The following is a 22853-nucleotide window of genomic DNA, read 5'->3' as shown; positions in this document are numbered from 1 at the left end:
TTAATTATGCATTATCCAGTTAATTGATCTTGAATCAATCTATGAACCTCGCAACTATAATCCATTTGTTGGTCTAGAATGGAAACCCAATTATCTTTCTATCAATATATAATTTAATTTATCTACATCAATTATAATAATCCATAATTTCCCCGCACTCTTCCTATATATCTATATATCTTTATGGGAATCAATGTAGTACTTCCGTCCTGGAAATGTTAAGAGAATTAAAAAACGTATTTATTCTTGAAAATCGACAATGATTGTGAGTATTCCTATATATCTATGTATCTTTATGGGAATCAATTTTGTATTGGAGGACAGATGAGGCCTAACTAGGAAGCCGCGGATGCTTGCCATTGCCACGAATAAAAGTTCCATACACACCGGTCCACACAATGAAGAACTCAAAAAAGAAAAATATAGAAAACCCATATATGAAGCGATGAATCGAGTTTTTATCAATAAATTTTGAATATATCTTTTCTAAAAAATACTAAATAAAAAAATACAGTTATAATTTTCTAGAATTCTTGGGCATGTCGGGTTGGTGTGTGTCAGCTCAAAATACGTTTTAACGAAGACACGCTGGGCCTAGTTGTGTGCCAAGCCCAAACGCTATTAGATCTGGCGCTGCTAGGCCAATGGGGTGGGCTTGACGTGCATCTCCTGAGGGTGTCGAGCTCAAGGATTTTTGACATCGCACCTCAAGCATGGTTAGATTCACTACATCCATGGATTCAAACATAATACCTGAATCTAACCTCACAACTCCATAGATTTTTATGTAAATCTTAGAGAAATTATTTTTCAACACATAGACTTAATTAAACAAGTTTACACTGCAACATTATTAGATGTATCAAAATCTCTTGCCACCCACCATGTCTTCATCTCCTAACTGGATACAATGAGTGGAACATGAATCACAATATAAAATTGATTTATAAGGGTGGAATGACTCTCCAACCCCTTCAATCTAGCAAAAGAAGAAGATTCATGAGTTATAAATACCGTTTGAACCATCTAGATAAGAGGTTCACAATCTCTCTTTTTTAATAGTTTTAAAATACATATTTTTAGAGTTTATTTCTGTAAAATACCATTTCACTTTCTTTCTCTAAAAAGATATTTAAGCATATAAAAATTCTTAAATCTACAAAATAAAATAAAATTATAGGCACTAATCATCAGCTAATTTGATTTATCAGGCATCCGGTACAAGTTACCAGTCACCTTAACTTATTAAATATCAAGTACACGTTACTAGTCACCTTGATTTATTAAACATCCCGTACAAGCTACCAACCATCTTAACTAAAAAATAAAAAAAAACCAGATTCCTATAATCATGAAATTAATCAATTATTGAGCATATAAACTTTACTTCTACGCTACATAAAATGATCCTCTGACACTTCACAGGCAAGGCTTCGTGCATAAACATTTGACAACAGCTAGATCTAAATACATGTATAGTCAAAGCAATAATAAACAAACTAAAAACCCACTCACCGCCCACCTTTCATCACCCTTCAACTTCCTGCAACAACCTTTCGTAAGCTTTCCACCATCCCATGACGGTGACCACCTCCTGATCAAGGACCGCTTGCTCTCTCTCTCTCTCTCTCTCTCTCTCTCTCTCACAGACACACACACACACACACACACACACTTACCCACTGGTGTTTCATTGTGTTTTGTGGTGTCCACATGCATGCACTTCAAAAGTGCCATTTCTTGATGCCCAACTCTGCCTTATTTCCTTTATCTATTTTCTTTGTTTGGCAACTTCAAATTTTACTAGCTATATCGCTACTTAGAGAAATAAAAGGTAGGCCATTGCTGTTTATTTATATTATCGCCATCTACCATGGTCATTCTTCTTCCTCTCCTCATCATCATAAGTCTAGCTTAATTATCATCATAAATCCAGCTTAACATTATTATATACAACCGTACAAACATCACAAGATACTAGTGATTAAGTTGCTGAAAATCCACCAAAGATTATAACCTTCCAAGGTCGTTATAGTTTGGAAGGTATAGAAGGCTAGCTAGATATGGATAACTGTAATACCTATAACGTAAATCTCTTGGAAGAGTTGAGGACTCTTCGATGCCTAAATCAATTTAGATAGTAAATAAAAGCCATGTGATGCTGTGTGTGTGTTTAGTTGTATAAAATATTTAGGTTTGAGAAAGAAGAATTAAGAAGAATTTTATTTTTTTTTCCCTGCTCTTAGCAGAAGATGTCTTACCTTGAGGTTCAAGGCTATCATATGCATGTGTCAATGCAAGGATCGATATGATGATCAATGTTCTTGTCATCTATCATTTTGAACTATTTGGGGGTCAAAGACCAGTGACAACAGGCCACTATAAAAGTTGGTCTAATTCATAGAAGTACGATATTGTCTCTATGAAGATATGTCTGCTAGCTCATGTTGCCAAGATAATCATTGTTCATACCTTAAGTTGCAACTGTTTGTCATTTACCTTTGTTTCAAATTGATGTGAAAAATGCCCTTTTAAATAGGCTTCTGATTGAAAAACTGTATCTGTGTCCTTCTCATGGGCTTCCTCGCCCCATCTGCCATTTTTGTCAGTCTTTATAGGCGAGCCTTCAGCTTGTGGTAAACAAGATTCGGTTTTCTTTCAGTGCACATGATTTTTCTCTTTTTACGTGGTCACTAAAGAAGCGTGCCCTCATTCTAGTCCGAGGTTTGATTGTCCAGGGATCTCAGTAAGCTTCCTATCCGGAGATGAACCCTATGACATCTCGAGATCAATCTGATAATAGAAGCTTTGAGCTAGCTTGTTACGCCATCAAAACTAGTCAGAGCTTAAATCGATGATCCTCATAGAAGATCGTAGTAGGGAAAAAGAAGAAGAAAACCTAGATGGATACGGGTTAATCTTTGATATATGAGCGTTACAATTCATCATGGTTTTAGATACAAAACTTTTACGGATCTAATTTTAAGCATTAGAACATGAACTGCTTCCCGGGATATAACCACTGGCCCATCAACTACTAGAAAGACAAAATAAACACAGAATCGAACTTGTTGACTAACCAACCAAACTAAAAATAGCTCTTCATCAACCGTTTAGCCCACTTTAATTTTAATTTGTTACAACTTACCAGTGATTGATGGTTCATCGTCGCTGGAACTCATTTGTGAGAATTAAGAAATATTTTCACTCTCTCATCAAACATAATCCTTCTGATTCTATTCTGTTCAATTAACACACGCTCGATACTATTACTAATTCACTACTACTTCTGCCAGAAAGTTTCTCAGGCTGAAAGTGCATATACGCTTGCCTAAACCAGAAAAAAAGATCTTAATAGACATTAAAAACCTCCCCCCCCCCCCCCCCCCCCCCCAACCCAAGAAAAGAAAAGAAAAACCACAAACAATTAATTAATTATAACTGCTAATTAATTAACGTTGACCTTCTTTTGATCACTCTTCATCACAATTCTCTGGGTACTCGTTCAAATCAGGTTTCTCTGAAAGTAACAGTCGATTTGCTGGCGAGTTGTCTCCTGGTGATGCATGGAGAGCTGTTTGCAAGGCATCAACTTTAGCCCCGACTTCAGTGGCTTTCTTGCGTATAGAAGCAGCAGACACATCACACAACTCATCTTCTTGGTGAATCAAATCAGGGAAATTAAGCCTAACAGAAGGCCCTCGGAGATAGAAAACGGCTGTGTCGTATGCACGAGCTGCAGCAATTGGTGTTGAGTAGGACCCAAGCCAAATCCTAGACCTCTTGTTTGGTTCTCTAATTTCAGCTACCCACTTACCCCACTTCCTCATCCTTATCCCTCTATATGGCTTCTCCTGGTTTTGTTGCCTACCATGCTTACGCTTCCCTATGCTTGATATTGTTGGAGTTGAACTTGAAGCACTTGGTGATGTATAACACTCTCCTTCCATGTTTTATTTTAACAACTAAAAGTAGTACTCACTAAGTTAAAAGGTTTGGTATCTAAAAGAGAAAAACAAGAACCCAGAAAGAATCTGGTTTCAATACTAAAAATACATAAACGGTTGCTTCATGGTATTGTGTAAATGTAATTAGATATGGAGAGGTTAGGCTAGAGTTTCCTGCTTGGCTTCTAGTCTGTCTTCTGGGAGCGGCCGCCACGTTGATCTTCCTTTTAGATAAACCCAAATTTGGCCGACATACTCCATCTCCCAGTCTTTCCTGATTAATTTCTATATATATATATATATATATATATATATATATATATATATATATATATATATATATATATATATATATATTACATGGCATGTTATTGTGCGTGCAATATATAAAAGTATTATTGAGTTTTTTAGTTAATTTATTTTTGCAATTAGGCTTGGAAGATATAATATAATATATATTTGCTCTGTTTTTTTAATAAAGTAAAATATCTAAAATTTAAGAATAATTATAGATAGGCTAGATGTCTTTATATAGCTTTTTTGTATTTATCAATAAAGGTTGTGTACATGACTTATTATATTTATTAATATCATTTTAGATATTTTATCAGATAAAAAAAATATCAAGTGTCTTCATAAAAAAATTATGAAGGACAACAGGAATGCATTTTAAAATATATAATGGCTTCTCTACATTATCAACTTTCTGTACTTTATTTATATATATAGATATATAAAGATATGTTGTTGATAAATATATTTCTTTATTTGTGTTCAATCTTATCGTATTAATTTGATAATGTTGTTACAGTAATATCTATTCAAAGTATCTTTGTACTATAAAAATATTAAAATTTATGTTTTTAGGTATTTTTCAATAATTTTGATATATTCATATCAAAACCCTTTATAAACATTTACAAATATATTAAATTATTGCATTTTCAATTACAAATATTTTTTTAATAAAAACAACTACACAATATTATCAATTTAGTATTATTCAATTTTTTTATTTAATTATATGATAATAAAAATAAATATTTATAATTAAGAAAGCTATTGAATAACATCATTTTTTTGTCATTTTTTAATATTTTTATTTTGATAATAAAACATATCTTTTATTAGCATCATGTCTTTTTGAATAAAAAATAAAAGCAATAAGAAAAATTATATGCACAAAAAATCTAATTATTTAAATTAAAAAGACAAAATATATATTTTTAATTAAAAACTTAATTTATTTATTCATAATTTTTTTGTTTTGACAAAAAAAATATGTTTTTTTATGAGGAGTATTATTTTTTAAGTAAAAACTTATTAGGGTGAGAGCAAGTTTCAATTAAAAAAAGACATAAATTAATCATTTGCCACGCCTAAACAAAAAAAAATGAAAAAAATTACAACAAGAAGTAGATAATGTATATTAGGTTAATGTAAAATTATTTATAAATAAATTGAGAAATCATTTTAAAAACAATGGCATAGTTGAATAATCCTTGAAGATTTATTTTAATAAATTGTTTTAAAGAGGATTTTAGTCTAAAATTTTAAAAAGAAAAAAATGTTAAAAGGAAATTTAACAAAAAGGCCAGGGATTTGGACCTAGCTTTTTAGATCTGCTCCCCTGGGTCCTTTGTTTTTATCCAAGGGTTTGTCTATTAATTTAAGCTGTGACTGGAAAATTGAGATTTGAATTTTAAAAAATTTAAATTTTAAATTTCAACTTATATGTTAATTTAATTTAGAAATACCTATAAAAACATCAAATCTCAATTTTCTCTATCTTTTTTTTTTCTTTTTTTTTTCCTCATGAAATTAGAGTTACAACCGCTACATCATAAAATTACTACTATTGCAACACCAACAAAGTTATGCAGTATGATTGTTCACCAAATCTAGAAATTTGGATTGTTTAATTTATGCATATAAATAAATGTTAAATAATCCTTTGTAAGCATATTTTAATTTAATGCTGTCGCAAAAGAAAATACTAGTTATACAATATTTCCACTTAAAATCACAAGAATTGAAATTTTAAATCTCTAAAGGTTTATATTATCATTAACTTTAAAATGTATAGAATTAATCAAAGTATACATAATTTAGTCCAAATATTCATATTAATTAAAAAAAACTAAAATTTTAAAAATCATTTTATTGCATCAAGTCAATTATAAAACAGTAGACGGTGGTGGATGGATGGACGGGGCATGGGAGTGACTTGCCGCTTACGCAACCGCAATCAATTAGTGGCCCTGGAAAATAGCTGCCAATGGAGAATTAAGAGCCTCTTAGTCTAAAGTTGTTAAATCACCTTTTTTTGTCGACTCTCCTTTTCATCTAATTAATGTTAGTCTCGTACTGTTTCATGTATTTTAGTGCACAAAGTATGATTTTGGTGAGTTGTCATACGTGTAATGGTTCGGAGATTCCACTTTTATATAATGATGATGTATTTAACTTCAAAGCATTAATAAGGAGTAATAAAGATAAATTAATGCTCTGATAAAATAAAATAAAATAAAATATATGTGTGTGTAAGAATATAAAAGTCTGACCGCCCACTACCGTTCTTAAAATAGAGATGATATTTTCAGCTGATTCGTTCGGTATTTGACACTACCTGGAGCCTAGTTCAATCAGATTTTCACCTGATTTCAATGAGGTAAGAAAATCTTTTTATTTTATTTTTTAATATATATAATTATTATCATAATATTATTTTGCTTTATAGTTAAAGTTTAATTTATAATTATTTATGTATTATAATAATAATGATCAGTTGAGAAAATATAAAACTAGTGTGTTAATGTCGCTTGTCACTTTATATAAAATATAACAATTAATAATAAAATGTTAATCGATCTGTCGATTAAGACACTGTTATATTTTTATAAAGGTAAAAATACAAGTTTGATTTTTAGGAAGTGCACTTATTAGGAGGGGTAACCACGAACCCCAAACGGAACTAGTATCACCCTTTAAAAAGATATGGAAATACACGAATAAAAATAAAAAAATAATACATGATATAAGAAAAACACGTGAAGGTATTTCAATATGACTAGTGAAAATAATAATAAATAAATAAATAAATCAAAGGGAAGGCACGAATAGGAGCAGCCAAATGGTTTGAAAATAATCAAAAGTCAAATGAAATGAAACAAAATTAGGGTTCGAGAAATCCTAATCTGGGATTGATTCAGTGAATATAAGGGGGAAGATTGTCGGTTACAAAAATGTGCAAGAATGCGGCAATTCATGGCTAACCACATAACGCGTTGGATCAAAAGTCAATTCAAGCGTAAAATAAAAATATTGGCGACCTTAAATTTTGAGTTGACAATAAAGAATCTGAAATAAGCATAAAAAATTTGATCAGTGTTTAATAAAATTAATTAATTATCATGCACATCAAAAAATGCTAAAAAAGACGCTGATATATATATATATATATATATATATATATATATATATATAAAGAAACATAATCTCAGAATGTGTCATGCTATCTAACATATTTATTTAATTATTTGTTAATATGTTTTTTATAAATTAAAAAAACAAATTCAATCAAAACAAAATTACTTGTTAGCATAGATTTTTTATTTATTTATCTAGTGTCGCCATATATCGTGGTCATTTGATGGTCTAGATTTCAAATTGAAATATGTTAGAGTTGTCTTAGTGCGTTTTGTTTAATCTAATGAGCCCAAATACAACCCGATCATCTTGTTTAAATCTCATTTGATTAAAAAATAAAAATTTCAACTAACCTGGTTTGTTTATCTATCTCTTTTAATTTTCTTTGTTTTTTTGGTCTTGCTAGAAAGTAGTTTCTTTTTGGAAAGTAAATTCCGGTAAAATATTTTTCGATGTTTAGTAGTGTAATGAAAAATAAGTTGGAAAACACTTTCCAGTGTTTGGTTATATCATGGAAAATGAGTTGGAAAATAACTTATTAATGTTTTATTTTTTTCAAATTTATTAAAATAATGAGAAACAAATCTTACAAATTAAAAAGTTGAATGAGAATGAAATTAAAAAAAAAATATAATTTCATAAATTATCTCAAATAAAATAAATAATAATCAAAATAATAGAGATCAAATAAAAAATAAAAAAATTGAAAGATAAAGAAATTAAAATAATAATAATTAACATTTCATAAATTATTTCAAATAAAATAAGTAACAATCAAAAGAATGAGGACCAAATTTGATAGATAAAAAATTTCAATTAAAAAATGATAAGGGAAAAGCAAAATAAAAATGAGGACCAAAGTTAATATAAAAATTAAATTCTAAGGGATGAAATTGAAAAACAAATATTCAAAACAAAAAATATATATAGCAATCAAAAGTTTGAGGACCAAATTTGATATAATTGACAAATAATATGACATTTCTAAATTTTTCACAATTTCCGAAAAGTGTTTTCCGTTAAAAATAAAAAGAAAATAGTTTCCTGAAAACCAAGCCAAATTTTTCTTTAACTGGAAAGTATTTTTTACTACCAACTTTTATAATAATAAACAAATATAAAAAAATTTAAAAAATAATTTTTCAAAAATCAAACAAACGACGTCCCTTAATCCTTTTCGCCACAGGAACAAAGTCCAAGGCCCTCTTGGATGATTGTGCCTTGCCACTTCATTTTCCATGTTAAAAGAGGATGAGTTACTTGGTACTGAATCGCTGATATGTCTGAAACAAATAACATAAAAGAAAAATAAGTTACCATCATATGTCTAGCTGATACGGCACTGGACAGCTTCAGCTCTCCAATTCATTGAAACATTGAACCTGACCTCCATGTCAGAAAAAAAATCTTCAAGTCCTAATCCAACAGGGCCGAAAAGGACCTCTTCTGGTCAAGTGCTCTGAACTTCTGCAATTCTGCTTAATCAATATGCCCTCCTGAAGCAATCCACACACTTTCAAAATCCACCGAATCTTCATGACAGAACTCGTTGGAATCATATTGGCATACGTCATGTTGCTGCTAACGTACAAAGTAGAAAAGAAAATTAATTTAATCCATGGCACATGTTCAGGCTCTGTCTGGTCTTTCTATAAGTCATAGCACCGCGGCTTTAGAGAAACAAGAAAACAGTTGCTTTTAAAAGTTAAAGGCTTTTGAACCTTGTTTTGCTAATTGCTCAAGGGATTTGAAGGTTCAGAGCAGGAACGATATCTTCCCAAACACTTTCAGCAACTGTGTCAAAAGTAATGGCATAAGACCAATGAAGCTTACGGATACAGAACAAGAAAGATTTCTCTGTGTATATATATATACATACAGAGAGAGAGAGAGAGAGAGAATTTGAGGGCAGTCATGTACCAGTTTGTAAATTGGATGCAGCCGCGCCAACCTTCACATTTAGATAATGAACTGAGCTTCACATTTATTAATTGAACTATAGCCTTGCCCTCAGATGGTATATCTATTCGAAGTTTGATAAACAATGAAAAACCCCTCAAAACACAATATTCAATCACTATAAAAAAACCCGCATCTTCTAATTCGATTTCCTCGTATTCACTATCATATAACAGATAATCCTGCTCATCTTCCTCTTCCCCTTCCGAAACGCTGAAATCCTCACGCCAATAAACTCAGGCCTCTCCATTACAAGTTCTTCAACAAACACCCTTCAAATCACTCCCCCCATAATCACCATCCTCCTTCACATCCGTAACCGAAAACAACCCATCATCCGTTTCCAAATCCTCACTCTTAGCCCTACCTTTCGGCACCAAATCCTTCTCAGTCACCTCTCCATTCTCAACCTCAATCAACGGAACCCACAAATCCGCATGTCTCCCCGATGCTTTATCCCTATCCCCGACTACAACAGTCCACAAATTCGCCTCCCTCGCCTTTCTTAAAACTTCCAAAAAATCGGAATCATCTGAAACCAAAACCAACCAGTCCACCCTCATACTCATTGAATGCTCTATTTGTCTCTTCAATGCCCAATCTGCAGCTTGTGGCTTATCCTCCGCTGCCTTCACATAAATCCCAGCTGATCTCCTCAACGCTGCTGCTAATCCGTACCCAACTTTCGGAGTTAACAACTTCCTAACCTCTCCTTAAATCGCTGCCATTTTTTTCCCTTTCAACGACGTCATTCTATTCAACTTCTTCTGTCTTGCCCTCTGGTGTAGTTGCTTAAAACGCTTCTTAAAACCCAAATCAGTCATACATTTGCGCCAAAAAACACCACAAACATATGGTTCTGAAGGACTTGCCATTCCTTTTCTCTCCAAAATCTCTAACTGTTTTGAAGTGAGAGCGAGTTTGTTGTTGTTGTTTGAGGTTAGTAGGGAAGTTGTGGTGGTGTCTATGTTTTTGCAGAGAGGAGTCGGCTCATTTGTGAAGTGGAGACCCCTGTCGCTCACGCTAGTCAATTCAAGTCAAGTCAAGTGCTGTAGTTTTTCTCATATTTTGGCGGGTGATTCTCCTTTTTAACATAGGTGTTAGAAAATAGAAGATTTTGTAAAATAGCATAACCAAGAAAATATTCATATTTTAAAAAATCACAGGTGAGAAATATTGTATTTTATGCAAAATTTTAAAATGAACCAGCAGAGAATCCAAATAGAAAAAGAAAAGAGAAAAAAAAGAAGAGATCTTGGAGGCATAAGTAGCAACAGGAAGACTCGGCCATTTGGATTTTGGGGTAGACAAATAGAACCGGACTTTGATATATTTATTATGTCGTATTAAGTAAATTGACTCTTAACATAAAAATTTAAAATGGGCTATTTATAATCAAGAATGCCCAACTGGGCTTTCATTTTGTTTTTGGGCCTTCAGCAAAATGTTATTCTTATGCATTCAAGAAACCAACGCTATTTCTGTAAAACGCTGTTCGAATTCAGAACAATTTCAAAACTAAAAAAAAAAAAAGAACAAAATATTTTTAGTTAAAAAATAAATAACAATAATAATATACATATACATGCAAGTCGTTCCATCAATAACTTGTATATAAATAAATAGATACCGCATTAATTAATTTATTAATTATAAGCTCAAAAGTAAAAATGGGCTGGTCAATATTTTGATAATGTATATACAGTGGCACAAAGATTCCCCACCCTTTCTTGCAGAATCAATACATTAACCATTTATCACAGAGTGGGTTTCGGGTATTACAGTGATTGATCAAGAATGTATTAAGTATCTGGAAAGTTAGATTCCCTTACCAAATATGCTGATCTTCTACCATAGATTTCTGGATTTATGTGTGTTTGAGCACTTAGTTAAATCTTACGCTGATGCAATTACAACGTTTGATGACATATCGGTCTTGTTTGTTAGTTCAAGATTATACTCTCAGACAACTCTTCAACGTACCAATGATTTGTCCTGTTAACCCTTGTCTGCAACAAGTGTGACAAGATGAGATCAATAGCTCTTACTTTGATGGTTTTGCCTGGTGAATGTCGATCCTGCTGTTAAAAAATAACAAAGAAAGAAAGAAAAGCAAAGCTTTTATTTGCGGTCGATCAACACACTGGTGACTCTATCCTTTTATTGGCTCATCTTTTACATTTCCCCCCCTTTCCTTTACAAAAAGCCTTTGCCATCGCCATAGCTCACTTTTCTCCGAGATAATCTTTAAAATTAGACATGTTTTAATGAGTAAAACTCTGATAAATTTACTGGAGATTCTGACATGGTTTCATGTTTATGCAAACATTCATGAGTAATGGGAATGGATTAGTTATTATCAACAACCCCCCACCAAAAACTGATAGTGACAATCTTGATTTACTTGCCTCCCGTGTAAGCTTAATAATGGAAATGAAACATACAGGGGGCATCCACCATGTCCATATATGCCATGAACATAAAGCTAACATAGCAATGCCGTATTTTAGAGGTAATTCTCATATTTGTTTAACCACACATTGTTATTCATATTTCTGAATATATCCAAATATATTTCTAAAACAATTTGCATTTAGATTTGATGAGTAAAAAACATATAGATCAAAATATACCTCCTATCATTAATAAAAAAACTCACGAAATTTAATTTTAGTACTTCTAAACTTTGACATACTCAAATTTAATGGTGTATTTTTGTATGTAAAAGTTTGTATATTAGAGTGTAGGTCTAGAAATCAAAAGCCTATATTTATATAGCAATAGTCTCATTAAACTCTTAATTGATATATAAGTTTATTGTCATTTAATATAGAAGTTAATTTCTTGGACCAAATTAAAGTTCATGGAAAAACTGAATCCTTTATTAATAGGGATTAGTATACGTTAACTTTAATATTCTCTCTCTCAGCCTATAAATTTAACCTAATGTCTTCACTTAACTCCATCCTTTAACTTTATTAGAAAACTAATGCATGAATCATGACAATAAGTCCTTTAATATTGAGTGTTACATTTCATGTATTACAATGCATATAATTTGTCAAGTATTATTCTATACGTGGCAATCGTACTTAACGAATAAACCCCATGTTTATTTTTGGTCCTATATATATGAATTTTCTCAAATAAAGTAAGGTGTGCATAAATATAAGCGAACATCATAATAAATAGAATTTATTTAAAAATAATATAGTTTATGTCGCGGGGTGCGAGCGCCACGACGTCGGGAGGCTCTTGTCGTGCCTCATATGTCAAGTGTGGTGTGTTGGGAAGGGTTTTTTTGGATTTAATATAAAAATTATGATTAATGTTTAAGAGTCGTCATCTAGTATTATGGTCACTAAGAACCTATGGTCTGCAAGAATCTTGGTAAGGGACTGGTTGTGCAAGGAAAAGACGCATCACCCCCAGTGCACCCTACCTAAGGTAAGCTGCATTGTTGTTTAATTATTTTTTCTATGTCGGGTTTCTATTCGTTTGTCTTCTCTAAGATTCAAGGCAGATCTCTCTTCATGAGAAAGTCTCTACCTTACTGGGTTAAATCTTAACCGTTCTAAAGTCTGAATTTTAGCATCGCATTTATTTACATCTTGTATCTTTAATACATGAGGATGTACTTTATTGTGTAATTTTACACCCCACAAATATTGAAGTCTACATTTGGACCCTAAAAAAAGGTTGGGAAAATATTTTTTTATATTTTGGCCAAATCCTAATGGATAATCATAAACTGGTTATGATATCCATTTTGCATTTTAAAACGTAAAAAAGATGCAATTTTTGTTTTTATAAAGATATGCTTGGAAAAATTTTAGAATTTGGCCGTATGCATGAAATAAATTTATTTTTTTGAAATATTTCGGAGAAAACCGGGTATTTTAATACTGGATTTGTATTTTACAGTAAATATACAACCCGATATTATACAAAAGTGGTAGAAAAATATTTGAGAAAATCATAATTTTTTTGAAATGATTTTTTGAAAATTTTTGAATTTTTTGTTTTTTTTAATATAATAATAATAATAATAATAATAATAATAATATATTATTATTATTATTATTATTATTATATTACAAAATATGTGGGCCGGGCCGAACTCAGCCCAGAAAAGGATGGGCCGATCCCGACCCAAATATAGTTGGGCTGAGATCAACCCAATGTAATCTTTCCTCTTCTTTTTTTGGGTGGGCCAGACCCAGCCCATACATTTGGGATGAGCCAAATCGGGCCCGACCCACCATTTAAGTTAATTGGTTGCAGAATGTGAACGATTATTGTTCACGTTCTGCATGTAACCAAATAGTTGCAGAAGCTGGAGACGGGCGGAGTAGAAGGCTATCGGGGTCTATGGTCACGACCGTGATCAGGAGGTTGAGCTGATGGTTCGGGCGGTGTCGTTGCAAGGAACGGTGGAAGAGTTGGCGGCCGGTGGCAAAGGAAGCAAAAGAAGAAGAAGAAAACGGAAAGGGTTGCAGAGAGGAGAGAGAAATCGATGGTGGCTCTTGGTGGTCGGTTGGTGGTTGGAACGGCGGGGAGAGAGAGGGAGAGAAAAAAACTGCTGAAACAGGGTAGAGGGGCTGGTTTTTTGGCTGACTTTGGACCCGATTTTATTTTTGCTCAGGCCATGAAATGCATCCCTATTTATAAGAGGTGGAAGATGAATATTTTGTCTTTAATGGTGCCAAATCGTGGCCTTTGGTTTGGTTGGGAAGCATCACAACCGTTGATTCAAAGTGTGTATCGTGAGTTGTCAAATCTGCAAGAAAAAGGCTGCCTGAGTTGGCCTTTTTAGACTGGCGTCGGGGCCGGTGTCATGTTAATAGACCTGAACGGACCATACTCGAGGATAGAGGGATGTCTGGTGACCATTTTGGTGACCATACTGTTTATACAACTAAAATCACATAATGGAATGAAGTCCTCTTTTCATTACATCATCCTTGAATTTAAATGGTGGCATGCTTTTAGTCAAAGGATCTGCGATAATCAATTCAATACTAATTTGCCCAATGATCACTTTATTTTCCTTAACATGTTCTATTATGGCTAAATATTTAATGTTAGTATGTTTACTTCGACTACCACTTTTGTTGTTCTTAACTATAAAAACAGTATCTAAATTATCACAATATATTCTTAATAGCCTATGGCCTATGAAAAAGATTTGGGATAATTTTTTGCTTCAATGTTATAGTTAGATTCTTATAGATACACAACATAATCATTAGGAATTGTTGATCTCTTTGTTCTAATAGATTTTCTCAATATTGTACCATCATCTTCTTAAAAAGTATTTAGTTCAACTGGTTGATCATAAATTCTTGGTAATTCTTGAAGTATTTGATTTACTAGAATATTGTCAACAACTTGTGGAACTTCAAAGACTGGTTGTTCAATATAAGTTTATACTTGAGGGTTGATATGAAAAATAATCAATTTATCACTTGATATGGGAGGTTATAATTCTGAATGATCCTTCTCAAAAACTATATTTCTAATTTGATCGCTCCCATTGATCAAGTTATTTTCAAGAAACTTTGCATTTCTTGATTCCATAATTCTAGTACTATAAGATGGATAATAAAATTTGTACCCTTTAGACTTTCCAACATATCCAATAAAATAACCACTAATAGTTTTTTAGTCTAGCTTCTTTTCTAATGAATTATAAATTCTCACTTCAAACGAGCATCTCTAAACACGCACATGTTGCAAACCCAGTTTCCAACCTTTTAATAACTCAAATGATGTTTTTGGAACAACATTCGTTGGAACTCAATTTAATATATACACTGTCATTTTTAATGCCTCAGTCCTTAAGGATTTAGGTATGTTAGAGTTTCTAAGCGTACTCCATACCAAGTCCAATAATGTTCGGTTTCTTCTTTCTGCTACACCATTTTGGTCAGGTGAGCCAAACATTATGTATTGGGAAACTATCTCATTCTCTTGAAGAAACTTTGCAAACAAGCCAGGTGCTTGTCCATTTTTTATGTATCTACCATAATATTCTTCACCAATATCTGATCTTGCAATAAAAATCTTAAAGGCATCTAATGTTTCGTTCTTATTATGAAGTAAATAGAGATTATGTATCATGAGTAATCAATTGTAAAATAGCTGAAGTATTTTGACCAAGTGAGTCCATGTTTAGAGTACATATATCAATATGAATGATTTCTAATATGTCTGAACTCCTATTGGCACCTTTTTTTGACTTGTTGGTTTGCTTTTCCTTTATACAATTCACACAAGTTTCAAAGTCAGTAAAAACAAGAATACTAAGTATTTCATCATTTACTAATCTCTTAATTCTCTCTATATAGATATGTCCTAATCTCCAATGTCATAACATAGAGAAACCTTAATCAATAACACATCTTTTAATTCTAGTGTGAACACGTATTGAACTATAAATGACATTGTTTTGTAAATTAATGTAATAGAGACCATCAAACAAAATATCATTTTCAACACAATTAGATTTATAAAATAAAATGAAAGTTTTTGAAATCTTAATAGAACATCAAAAGGTATAATTCTTGAAACTGAAATCAAGTTTCTAGAAGAACTTGAAACATAAAAAGTTCTTTTCAACTCTAACAAAACCATTACTTGGAGTTAATTAACATGTTTCTATAGCCTTTACAAGTGAACACATCTTATTTAATGAATAGATGTTTTGCTCACTTACCACTGGTTTCTTTAGGTTTTGTATACCCTATAAGATATTTGAAATATGGGTTATAAAATCATAATCAATCCACCATGTGTTAAAATTAACATCAACTATATTAGATTTATATAAAAAAAAACAAATGAGATTGAAATACCTTTCTTTTTAAGCCATTTCTGAAATTTAGTACATTCCTTCTTCATGTGTCCCTTATTTTTAGAAAAGAAACATGTGGAATCCTTGTTAATGTCAACTTAGAAAGTCATTTTACCTTTCCCCTTCTTATTGGCTTGAGTTTTGTCGTTCCCCTGCGTTATCGTAATTGCATTTTCTCCTAGTTTCATTACCAGCCTCCCTTCCTCTTTAACACATATAGTCATAAGTTCATTGATTGATTATTTGTTTTTATGTGTGTTGTACGAGATTTTAAAGGGTTCATATTACTTTAGGAAAGTATTCAGGATATAGTGCACACGAGAGGATTATGACATCTCAACCTTAAGATTCTTTAATTGAGCCCTAATATCCTTTATCTACATGATGTGCTCATGTGCACTTCTCATTCTGGTGTGCCTCATGGATGAGAACTTCATAATTAAGTGCTTGCTAATGTCTTATCTGAAATAATGAATTAATCATCAATTTTTTTAGCAAATCACAAACTTTCTCATACTGATAAATTGAACCACTTATACCAACATATATTCTAGTTTTTATGAACATCATACTAATGCAATTAGATCACTCTCATCATTCATAACGTGCAATATCCTTTGAAGTACCAATATTAATAACTATAAGTGGTTCATCTTTCCTAGTTGCATAATATATGTTCATCCACCCCAAATGAATGAGAATTCTTTCCTTCCATACTTTATAGTTAATTTAAACATAAATAAAAAAATGAGTGTTATTTAAACATAAATAAAAAAATAATTTTGATAATATATATAAAAAAGAATTAATTTGAAACAAATTAGAAAAATAAGCATTGCTGGGGTGGAAGCTATGCCAGCCTATCTAGCCTATTTTGTTAGGGCCCGTATGCATGGACCTTTTTTTTTTATTACAACATGTTTTTCACTCTAGTTTTTTTTTGAAAAACATAAATCAGACGATGTGTCGCATGCTAAGACAAATGATACGTCGTCTGATTTTGCCTAGATTCAGGATATTATGGTGGCCGAAAAATTGAGATTGAAGGTTTTTTTTACCTAAAAACTCATCTTTCAACCCATTTTAACCCGAAACACCTTAGAAACCTCGACAAACCTATCAATGACCTTAGAAAACCGTGTCAAAACCTAAAACCAAAAATATTTTTAAGCTTAGATATGTTTTTTTAAGCACTTTCAAGGTGAAAAGCATCTAATATAAATCCTCCTCATCAAATGAAACCTTTTGATACAATGATTGATAATTTTGGTGGCTAAAATCAATGCCAAAAACATTTTTCTCTCTCTATTGTCAAAATTGAGCGACCTCTCTCTCTCTCTCTTCTCTTAAATCAGAGACTAAAAAATGATTAAAATAAAATTTTAAAGCATCAAGGGACTGGATATGTATAATTTTTAAAGTACAAGGACAAAATTAAACTTTTTTGTGCGAACTTTGAAACCATCATCCATTTATGGCGTATTTTCTACTTTGATCTTGTCTTTTAATTTTGTCCTTGGTCAATAGATTTGATTTAATTTCCTTTTAAATTGGCATAAAAAGGATTCAATTGCGCAAAAAAAAGAGAGGCTCCAATACCAAATTAAAAAGCAAAATTTTGAACAGTAGATCCACATTAAAATGTGAGAGGATGAGCCGTGATGTATGTACAATGAAGAACTCATACCCTTCAATGTTTATTATTATTATTATTATTTTGGGGAGATAAAATAAGATAAAGCATCAGTCATTTTTTGAGCGACATCAGAATTAGAATTAATGTTAGGAAATGGGTTTAGGGTCACTATTGAGAATATTAATTTTATAACTAGTTATTAAATAGGACCGGTCCTTGAATAAATGAATATTTGAGAGTATGGTTGCGGTTGTTTCAAAGTACTTTTTACTCGGAAATATATCAAAATAATATGTTTTTTTTTAAAAAATATTTTTGATATCAGTATATCAAAATGATCTGAAAAAAATAAAATATTATTAATTTAAAGAAAAAAATTAATTTTTTTCAAAAAAAATTTTAAAATGTAATACCAAATAGAGATTAAATCTTTTAAGTTTTTAAAATGAAAGTTATAAAGATCTTCTGGAAATAAGCATTTATACACATCGAAGTCCCCTCGTCCGCTTTTTCCCGCGGTGCTAGTCAGTGGCGTCCCCTTATTCTAACTAGCACAGGTCCCCTCATTCTAGCTAGCACAGGTAGCCTTTCGTGAGGCCTAGAATCTATACTCATTTCAAATGAGACAAATTTTCTATATGCATTTATTTTTTCAAATTTTGCCTAACTTCAATTTGAAAGGTAATATCAAACGGGGGGCTAAATAGACTTATCTTTTGCATTTTCTTTCACCGTGATATTATATATAAAGCTAAATGGTACTAAGTTTGTTTTTACTGTACCTGAATTACTGTTTATCCTCTCCTGTTTTACTATAAATTATAATAGTGTAATTTTTAAAAAAAATTAATTTCATCTTTAAACTTTGTCTTAGCACAATTGAGCCCAAATTAAAACCTAATTAAATGTTTTTTTTGTGGGTAAGAATTGAATTGAAAGACAGGGAACTGAAGTGCAAAATAAAGATAACATGGGTGGTGTGTTCAAATTTATTTGTGAAGTGTATTTTTTTCTCAAATATATTTGCTATAAGGTGACCGCTCCTTTATATTTTTTAAACTTTCATTTAAATACTAAATTTTATTTTTATCATTTTTCAGTTTATAATAGGTGAGATGAAAGAGAGATAAAGGGCGGAATCTGGCTTAGAGAAAAAAAATGTCATTTCTGCGATTCTGGCCACCAAAAAATTAGCTTTTTGTTTCAAATGGTTCCATATGATGAGAGGAATTTAACTTGAGTGTTTTTTTTTAACCTTGAAAGTACCTAAAAAACATCTAAAAAAGTTATCATCTTGGAATTTTGTCGAAAATTAAGACATGTTTTTACCAATTATCAAGACTGTATTTGGATCCATGAAATTAATCAATTTAATTTGAACTAACTCTTGTGCGATTTAATTTAAAACTTAAGTTAGATAAATAATTAGGTTACGATATTTTAAAATTGACCTATTAAATCAAGTTGAATAAATTAATTAAAAAATTATCCATACTTTTAATATTTTTTTATATATTTTAAAAAGATTATCCGATGACAAAGTACTAGCAAGTATTCCAGTTGATCTCTAAAGTAGCTAGAATGATGAAGCCAACAGTAGCAAGTTAACAAACATGGGACTTGGGATTAACTGTCAGTCGACAAATAACTACTAGCAATCCTTGTTCCTGACCTGTTTATGTTTTGCTCTTCTTTTTTTTTAACTTTTTGACAGTCTCTATCTTTAATAGTATCGCAAATGCCGCATTTTTCCCTCCTAAAAAGTCCACACGCATACCATACAAGAAAATAGAGATGGTATTTTGAGCTTGGACATTTGGCTTTATAGAAGTGCTTACAAGCACCCATCTCTTACAACGGTGTTTTTTAAGTTTTTTTTTAATTTTAAATTATTTTTTTTATATTTTTAAATCACTTGGATATACCAATATAAAAAATAAAGTTTAAAATATATTACTTTAATCTCCTTTAACAGTCACTTAACCTCTTTCTTTTGTCGCTGAAAACTAAAATGAAACAACATGCGCGTTTTTTAATGAAGGAAGACTGTCGGTTTATCCTAGTTAATTCTAAATTGGACTATAAAGAGAAAAAATAAAAACGTCTCTCTAAAAATCCCAACTTTTCAATTCACAGTTTTGGCACTGTTAATTGCTTTCACCACCCTCTTGCCTCTCTCGAACCAGTCACAAGTCCACGCCTCTAAAACGAATTTTCCTTTCCAACAGTCTTCTTCTTCTTCTTCTTCTCTATAATTAAGATTATTCAAGAACCCACAATTAAACTAAAAAAAAAAAAAGTAAAGCAGAAGGAAAAGGAAGAAATGCTCGTGTTGTTGAATGTTTTGTTGGCAGGGGGTGCTGTTGTAGTTGCTTCAATGCTTTTTGCGTTGGTAGTCTGGCGATGTTATTGTTTCAAAGACCGTAGAGGTATTGTTGATACGATAAGAAACAATAGAAGTGCGAGCTTGCAGGATGGGATTGCAAAGCTTCACCAAGGGAGTCTACATCATCAACCTGATCAATTAGAAACCAAAAGAAGAGGAAATTATTATGTTTTTCGTCGCGGGGTTCTTACAAGACCTTTGTTCAATTGGGCTGATCATCCGGTGCTTATTACCGAAGCAGTCGAAAATGGATGGTCTAGATTTGGTTTTACAAGCTACATGTCATCTCCTTCCACGCGATCATCCCTGTTAGGCTTATGTGCGGCTGGTGATTATGGAAGAGAAACAGATACAGAGATAAGCTGGGAAATTTGTCAAGGATCAGCTGATTTCATGCAAAAGATAAGGCTGAATTCTGGGTTAGAGAAGGTTAATGTAAGCTATCCTTCTCTGTCTGCTGCTTCGGTAATTAGAACTACTTTGCCTTTACCAGGGCCTCCATTAGGGAACTCATCTTTTCCTCAAGAGGCCTATTTTGAGATCACGGTTTTGTATTGTCATAGCAATGATCAGGAATCTGTTGGCAAAGCTAAGGAAGGTGAGAGGGCTAAACTCATTCAAGAAAAATCTAATGGAAAAGCAAATTCGGAATCTTTAGTACATGTAAATAGCAGCCACAGAATCAGCAAAATTGAAGAATTGAAGCTTGCTGGTAAAGATGATTGTCAAGGTTCAGCAGTATTGCTATCTGTTGGGCTCACTATTGGAGGCTCTCTTCCTTTGAAACTTCCTGGAAGCTATCCAGGATCAATTGGATTTAACTCTAATGGTTCTCTCTATCTTGATGGTAAATTAATTCTCCTTTTTTTTTAAAAAAAAAAAATACCCTTTAGGAAAATATTTTATTTTTTCAAGTTAAGAATCAAGTTCTTCAATTAGGGTCCAGGTTTAATAAATTCAAAAGGCTAATCGTGAGTTTGTGAAATGTGGCAACGCATTACCTAGAAGCCTAGAACTGAGAAAAGTTGACAACTTGCTAATTAATAAATCTTTCACCTAAAATATCACTAAAACCAGGGAAAAGTTAATGAGACAACGTCCACTATATGACATAAACCTTGAGTGGTGAATTGATAAGTAGTTGTTTCTTTAAGCTTATACCCTTTTTCAGGGCATTCTTCACTGTATAGTGTATATCTAGTAGGTGTGAAGCTACTGACCAAATAATTTATGTGGGTTCAATAAAAAAGAGTTATATTATTTAAAGCCTAAATTTATAGCAGTTAAATGCAATTGTTTTTGGTACCAGAAGTTATCTGTTCAAAGTAATAGTAATTCACATGGTGTCCTCTCTTTCAGGCATGGAACTTGTGTTTGAATCCGAGAAAGCAGATTGGGCAAGAACAGATAAAGTAATTGGCTGTGGATTTGATCCTAGGCAAAAACAAGTGTTTTTCACAGTAGATGGAGAGCTGCTACATGTAGTTCATTGCAAATCAGAGGAATTCGGGACACCCCTTTACCCAGCAATTGCAGCAAACAATGACATATTGGTTCTTGTCAATTTTGGACAAAGTGCCTTTAGTTATGCACAAGCAAATGCTCAAAGAACACCAAATCCTTGCTTCATTGGCCCTCCTGCAAAATCCCCTTCTCTGGGCTATGAGGATAGTAAAGAGCTCTTCTCAATGGGAAGACTTGACTCTCAGTGGCTCAATAGAAGCACCACCACTAAGGGCAGTCACGTCAATGAAGCTAATAATCAAGGAGTTGACTTCGATGACGAATCTGAGGCTGATTTATTTGAAATTGTCTTGGATAATGGTACTGGAAGATCTCCGAACACCAGGATTTAGCAGCAATGTAAGAGCATCACTAACTTCCGAACACCAGGATTTAGCAGCAATGCAAGAGCATCACCAACCATTTTTTACTGCTGGTTTCCTCTGTTCCGTGTGAGAGTGACATGTATTTGCTGTATGTGGATGGATTTCTCGATGGTTTCAGTCGATACCTTTTGAAGAAAAAAAAATTCCCAAGCATTGCTCTTTGCTAGGTAGTTAAAATCAGAGACAAAAAAAAAAAAAAAAACCCCTATACTATGAAATGCATAGATAGGAACAGGTTTTTTTAGGAGTATTTTTCTTTTCTTTTTTTAAACTATTGTCAAATGTACATTTATGAATTTGTACAGCGAATATCATTTATATTATAACTTAAAATGCTTGGGTTTTTTATTTTTTACTGTAGAGGGAGGCGGTTACTAATTTGTCAAAAATTCATTTTGCTCCTTAAATTTTGTTTTTCAGCAATTTAGTTATCATTTATCGTTTGTTCAATCAATTAGTGCGTGTCTATTTATATTATTATTTTATTAAATAAAAAATTTATTTTAATAAAAAAATATAAAAAACACAAGTAGATAAATATCTCATCTTACGAGATTAAATATTTTGATCTACACCTATCTCTTAAATTTTTTTTAGCTATTATTTATTGTTTTTTTTCATTTACTAGCATACATAGTGCTTGATTTATTTGATTACATGTATGTATAAATTTTTTTATTTTCATTTAGAATATTTTTAACTATAAAAACATGTTGAAAAAGCCAATGCATATAATTTATTTGTTAAAAAA

The 22853-nt window shown here is 31.9% G+C and overlaps 2 protein-coding genes and 1 pseudogene across 2 annotated transcripts; 1 reads left to right on the top strand and 2 right to left on the bottom strand.

The window, feature by feature from the left end:
• Window positions 1-3101: 3101 nt before the first annotated feature.
• LOC7462867 (ethylene-responsive transcription factor RAP2-1) lies at window positions 3102-4225 on the bottom strand. Its single transcript, XM_002301133.4, has one exon. It carries the CDS (start codon window positions 3948-3950, stop codon window positions 3474-3476), a length of 477 nt encoding a protein of 158 aa, XP_002301169.1. The 5' UTR covers window positions 3951-4225; the 3' UTR covers window positions 3102-3473.
• A 4383-nt stretch (window positions 4226-8608) lies between these two features.
• On the bottom strand, window positions 8609-10372 carry LOC112326435 (uncharacterized; annotated as a pseudogene).
• Window positions 10373-19906: 9534 nt separating this feature from the next.
• LOC18096298 (uncharacterized) lies at window positions 19907-22452 on the top strand. Its single transcript, XM_006386440.3, has 2 exons — window positions 19907-21060; window positions 21573-22452. Exons 1-2 carry the CDS (start codon window positions 20151-20153, stop codon window positions 22067-22069), a joined length of 1407 nt encoding a protein of 468 aa, XP_006386502.1. The 5' UTR covers window positions 19907-20150; the 3' UTR covers window positions 22070-22452.
• Window positions 22453-22853: the final 401 nt, after the last annotated feature.

Source organism: Populus trichocarpa, chromosome 2 (genome assembly GCF_000002775.5).
Source record: "Populus trichocarpa isolate Nisqually-1 chromosome 2, P.trichocarpa_v4.1, whole genome shotgun sequence".
Classification (NCBI taxonomy): domain Eukaryota; kingdom Viridiplantae; phylum Streptophyta; class Magnoliopsida; order Malpighiales; family Salicaceae; genus Populus; species Populus trichocarpa.
The sequence above is the reverse complement of the archived record's forward strand: the minus strand, read 5'-3'. Positions and strand labels throughout refer to the sequence as shown.

Bases quoted from the DNA above. Each gene is read 5' to 3' on its own strand.
- LOC7462867 (XM_002301133.4), bottom strand. From the start codon at position 3,950: ATGGAAGGAGAGTGTTATACATCACCAAGTGCTTCAAGTTCAACTCCA.
- LOC18096298 (XM_006386440.3), top strand. From the start codon at position 20,151: ATGCTCGTGTTGTTGAATGTTTTGTTGGCAGGGGGTGCTGTTGTAGTT. The intron at 21,061-21,572 runs GTAAATTAATTC...CCTCTCTTTCAG, and splicing joins TGGTTCTCTCTATCTTGATG to GCATGGAACTTGTGTTTGAA.